Source organism: Leiobunum rupestre, chromosome 4, assembly GCF_980474605.1.
Source record: "Leiobunum rupestre chromosome 4, qqLeiRupe1.1.hap1, whole genome shotgun sequence".
Lineage (NCBI taxonomy): Eukaryota > Metazoa > Arthropoda > Arachnida > Opiliones > Sclerosomatidae > Leiobunum > Leiobunum rupestre.
Window position 1 is genome coordinate 22,286,693 of NC_143387.1, and position 5,637 is coordinate 22,292,329.

The window sequence follows — 5,637 nt, forward strand, 5'->3', positions numbered from 1 at the left end:
GGATTTTGTTGTTTCAATGGATAAGCAGCGTATTAATTGTTGCGAATACGCCTTTACTGTATACAAACTACTAAATAAAAATCAAGGCTCTTATGGGTGGGGCACCCAATGAAATTTGTATATAAATACGCGTTTATGGTTCCTAAACAACAACAAATTCGTCTTGACCATTTTCCAGTGAGGTTTAGTAGGATACCGCTCAGAAGGAACCATGTATAAGGTAAGACCTTTCCTTTCCCAAATTCGGAAATACAATTCTCCATTAAGGTATCTTAGAAAATGCTTAACTCTCCAAATTTCGAAAATATTTTAAATATCAAATAGCTAAATTTATAATAAAATTTAGTGCTAAATAGAAGCCATATCGGCTAATTACTTTAAAAGTTGTAAAGGTACAGTCGTGTGATTTGTAAAAAATTGAAATAAATGAAGGCGCTTTAATTTGTATAAATTAAAACGTATATGAAAAGGCGTCCATATCATTGGAAAGAGGAGAAATCGTAGCGTCTAACGGTACTTTTGAATGATTTTCTTTTTCATTCTTCGGTTTTTGGCGACGTGAATTCTTGTCTTGGGAGGGGCCCTTCTCGGTTTGCCTCCGGCGCTTATCAGTCTCGAGTTAAACTACCACGGATCAAACCGGTGAAAATTGCTTTTTTAAATACACGCTGTAAAGAAACTTAAAAACCCGTTCCGACAGCTTGCCACCAAGGGCGATCTTTTTCATGGTCAAGATCTAAACCGGTAGCTCAATCGTTAAAGACATTGAAAGTTCCGTTCTCTCTAACAATCCTCGTCGATTTGTGCTAAATATTCGAGCGCTTATGTTATAATGACTCCCACACCTCCAAAATACCAGAATGAAATTGGAAATAAAAAAATTGCTTCCTCGAGGACATTATTGTTTTCTAAAATATAGAGGATAGTTAATACATTTTCAATATTTCTCTGGTACATTTGAACCTATTACTAGATTTGGCGTGACATTTTACCAACGTATGGCATATATTTAACTTTATCTGTGTTCTCTTTGTTCCTTCAGCTCACTCTCATCGTCGCTTTGCTCGGAGTAGCTCACGCCGGAGTCGTTGGATTGGGCGGAATTGCTGGAATCGGAGCTTACGGCGCTGGTCTCGGATACGGTGCTGGTATTATCGCCCCAGGAGCCGGTATTATTGCTCCAGGCATCGCTGGTATTGGAGCCTACGGAGCTGGTATTGGAGCCTACGGAGCCGGCATTGGAGCTTACGGAGCCGGCATTGGTGCCCTCGGCATTGCCGCCCCATACGGTATCGCTGGTGCTTACGGAATTGGCGGAGCTATCGCCGCTACTCCAGGCGGAGGAAAGGCCATCGCCATTCCCGGAGCTTCCATTGGTAAATACTCCTCTGATAATCTATTCCTCGGAAGACTGCCATACTAAGAAAAGCAATTGTACTCTAGGTGCCGTCGGTGCCGGTCCATCCACCGCCGCTACCCTCGCTGGTCCCACCGCTGTCCTCCACGGATCTTCCGCTACCTTGATCGCCTCTACTGGTGCCCTCGCCGGAAAGGCCAACGCTGGAGCTAACATCGGAGGTTGGCCAACCGCCCCATCCGCTGGTGGTATCAACACTCCAGCTGTCGCTAAGGCCATCCTCCGACCAGGACCAATCGGCCCAGCCGCCGCTATCTGCCCTTGGTGCTAGATGGTTTATAGATTTTTGTTAGCCTATAGGAATTATGTATATTTAAAAAACGATAATTAAAAAAGCTTTAACATCAAAAGTCTTTCGAATTCTTTATTTCTTCTTAATGTGGACAATTAATGTTCATCGCGGTGACTTACGGAAATGTTTGGTCTTCCTCGAGGCACAATACATTTAAAAGGGATAATTATTAATTAAAAAGTATAGTAACATATCCGTGTATCACAATTACACACAGGTTTGTATGAAACGCATTTTCGTCTTACAAGGGCAAACGTAAGGGAAGCAGAACTGGTTTCTTGAAGGTGAGGTGTTATATATTAATTGCTATTGAATGGTATTATAGTCATAGACATATGTATATATTTATTACTTTGTGCTTTATAGGGAGAAAGCGTATTTAAGTTTTAATTTATTTTTTGGAATTTTAATAAAGTATATCATCAACTTTATTCGCGGCAATTCGCCTCGTTATTTTCTCCAGCAATGGAGCTTAAACGTTGAAACCAACGATGGTCTGAAGGATTGGAATTTAAAAAATACGTACATATAGTACAAAAGAACAAGGAATTTTGGGGAGTACACTTTGTTCAAGTAAAAAATATGTTTTATACGTAGGTTGACAGAGCGTTCTCGCAAAAGCTCTGTAAAACTACGTGATTTACAATTTAAGTTATCTACCCAAGGTTGGGGACAAGTACAATACCACCTTTTATTATTTTATTAGGCTGTAGTGAATATTCTTTTCGAATTTTCACTTCATAGCGAGAGTCTTAGAGTGAACAGCCCAGTTGTTGGATTCCCACGTTGACCTCTATTGTTTAATTGCTCAGTCAATTTAAAATGAAGTTCACAATTACATTTTTATTTCGGGAAACTTGTAATTCTCTTAGAGTGTCTAGGGTGTTTTTGTAAACTTTATTCTGGTTTCCGTATAAACTCAGCTTTTTTGTGCTGTGTAGTTTTTATAAGGCACCAACAGAACTGATTTGAACTCTTATATAAGTCTGTGAACAGGTACTGCAACTAGGCAAACTGGGAAAGAATTAGGATTGAAATAGAATAATGAAATTCAACCAAAGTTAAATTTTCAGCCAAAGAACCGTGGACCGGTTCCGCACTTTTTGGGGTCATGAGTACGGTTTTGGAACTGATCAGCACAACTAATAACCAACTATATGTGAGCTATGCAGTGCTCGTTTTAGCAGTGGCAGCGGAATAGATGGTACAGTTGCATATTGTACCTTACCCATTTCAGTCGAGGTTTATATATATTTATATATATATATATATATATATATATATATATATATATATATATATAGCTTACGAAATTGATACTAAATTAGACTTGATATAATCTTTACTTTATTTTAGAGAAAATCACTAGACGCGAATTCAACCTAAAATTGCATTTGATAGCTCACTTACATGACTAGTTATTTGGTTATTAATATAATAACGTTACAAAATATTACAAAACTTCAAATTCAATTACATATAATAATTGAAATCTCCACAGCGGGTAAATTATGAAAATCCCTAAATTTAAGCTATTGAAATTACATAGACAGTTTTTATCTAAAAGGTACTCTAACGGAGCTGAACAGGTATCGTGGTAATATGGAACGCTATAACGTCAGTACCAGTCCCATGAGATTTATTCCTGTAAAATGATTACATTATTCTGAAGAGAAAATCAACGCTGGTATTCATGCTTATAACATCTTGCGTTACAATTTTCTGAATATGTATCCGCACATAATGTGCGGCGATTAACTCATGTGGGATGGAAGTAGATCAATGAAGCAAATATGAAAAATGTCACGCGGCTCTAATTATGTCTTAACGTGACCCTGGAGGGTCCTAAACCGCAAGACGACTTTCCCCATGCACTCCCATCCCCAGACCCATTCTGCCTCTTGTTACAACACTTATTTTTCTCGCTAGGAGGAAAAAAAGAGCAATCATTGTTATTTTAAAAAGTGACGCTCTTATTTTTAAAGGGCGCCAGTTTATATCGAGGATTGAAATTAGACGATTTGATGGCTAACCGTAGAGCGCTCGTAGGGAATATTTCCTTTCGCGCCTCCAAAGTGTTCCCGTATTGGCCGCTCCCCCTTATGACTTTTGACAGTGGTTGTTCTAGAGGAAACCTCTAAATAATTGCTGTCTTCCTTAAATAAAGCGTTAGAGGCAGGAATCCATACCTCTACTTGGAATGCTTATCGCGGGAGATTTTCGTCTCGATGTGGCTGACGGTTTTTTGACGTCACTATGTTAACTTATCAAACAACTACGTGAGAGGGGAGCGCGCGCAGAGGGTAGTTTTTCTCTCGTAGGCGGGGTCAAAGTCGTCAGAGTGATCTTACCATACGCGATAACGAAGGATAAGCATTCCAAGTAGAGGTATGGATTCCTGTTATATTCCCCTGAATTCTTAGCTTGATAATTGAATTGAGCCAATGGATAAATGGAGTAACAATTTAATTGGGAGACTCCTTCAACTCCTGTTGTATTGCAGTACATCTGATATAATTCAGAAATTATTAACAGCTAATGCTATTTGACGCTCTATTTTATTTTTATCCAGAAATAATTTATTGTTACTTAGGGATAATGTCGAGAGGGGGGCGGGAGGGAAATACAACATCGGCGCGTGCTTCAATTGCGCCGGAAGACGCCAGGCTTAGGGAACCAATGAAATGCCGGGTCAGTAGCGTAGCCAGGAACTTATTTTGAGGAGGGGGGAGGGGAGGGGCACATAATTAAAAAAAACACAATTGTACATAAGCACTTGTAGAGGTTAACGGTAATAGTTAGTGTAGGGAGCTGTTGGCTCGCGTAGCATGAAGGGCCTTCCACCACAATCCTTCGCATTCTAACCCGACCACCTGTTTTAGGCATAAAATGTCACTCGATGACTTGGGCCTAAGGTTTGATTTATCAAGCGGATTGGTAGCAGGGCTAAAAATCGTCTCAACATAATCATTGTCCATATATAGAAATAAATAAATTAATTTTTATACGTTTTGTAGTTTGGATGATAAATTAGGAAATATATACCCATAATTTGCAAAATTTACCAAACACGAGATTTTGATAAATATTTTTAAAAATAGCTCTTCAAATCAGTTTAAATTACAGTATAGAACAAACGCTACCTAATAGCACAGAGCGTTCTTAAATATGATCCTCGAGTTAACCGAAAAAGGTCTGTCGTCTGCTAGTCTGTATTATCTAATTTAAGGTTTTTAAAATACCTTTTATACTTCACTCGCTTATCTATCAACGTATTATATTTTTTCCGTTTTTCGGTCAATTCCAACGTGTCAGTCCGCGAAACACAGCTCCTCATTAGGATTACTGACCTTTGCTATCAAAGGCGTGCGCTCGACTAAGGCAGGGTGGGCCTAGTGCCGGCCGGAAATTTATCCGAGGAGCACCAATTTCTAGAAAATTTTACAGTAAAAAATCGCTTAATAATCGCACAAAATGTTTGCACGACCTGACGTAAAAGGCCGCGCGTGTCTATGTTAATATTTCCATTATTATTGAAATTTAACGCCCTCGTGTTTTCACACAAGACGATCACCGAAATGCTCAGACTTTAATAGATTGCGAATCAATCCTCTCCACCTTAAAACATAAAACAACGCATTAGTGAATACCCATCACCCCACCATTTTGGGAAAAACGATATTGTATGAATTTTATTTTAACAAAACCCATAATATCATGTGTTCCACGTGTCAAGTGCTTCCAATGGCCAAATGATCAGATTATTCAAGCCGTAATGGTCAGATACCTGAAGAAAATCAGTTGAGCATATCAGGTAAAATTTAAAATTGTGCACATTCATTACCGCGTGTGACCGATCAACTTGATCTGATCAGATTCAGTTAGTTGACAAAATAAACTGAAATGAGTTTTATTAAAATTTCAAAAT

The 5,637-nt window shown here is 38.7% G+C and overlaps 1 protein-coding gene across 1 annotated transcript; it reads left to right on the forward strand.

Annotated features, from left to right (window-relative positions):
* The first annotated feature begins 162 nt into the window (after positions 1-162).
* Positions 163-1,729, forward strand: LOC149947157 (uncharacterized). The gene is made up of 3 exons (XM_090172759.1): positions 163-220; positions 1,043-1,376; positions 1,444-1,729. The coding sequence occupies exons 1-3, from the start codon at positions 212-214 to the stop codon at positions 1,686-1,688; spliced, it is 588 nt and encodes a 195-aa protein (XP_090028885.1). The 5' UTR covers positions 163-211; the 3' UTR covers positions 1,689-1,729.
* Positions 1,730-5,637: the final 3,908 nt, after the last annotated feature.

What these genes read in the sequence shown, in the direction of transcription:
- LOC149947157 (XM_090172759.1), top strand. An exon ending in CATTCCCGGAGCTTCCATTG is followed by an intron (nt 1,377 to 1,443) that starts GTAAATACTCCT and finishes ATTGTACTCTAG; the next exon opens with GTGCCGTCGGTGCCGGTCCA.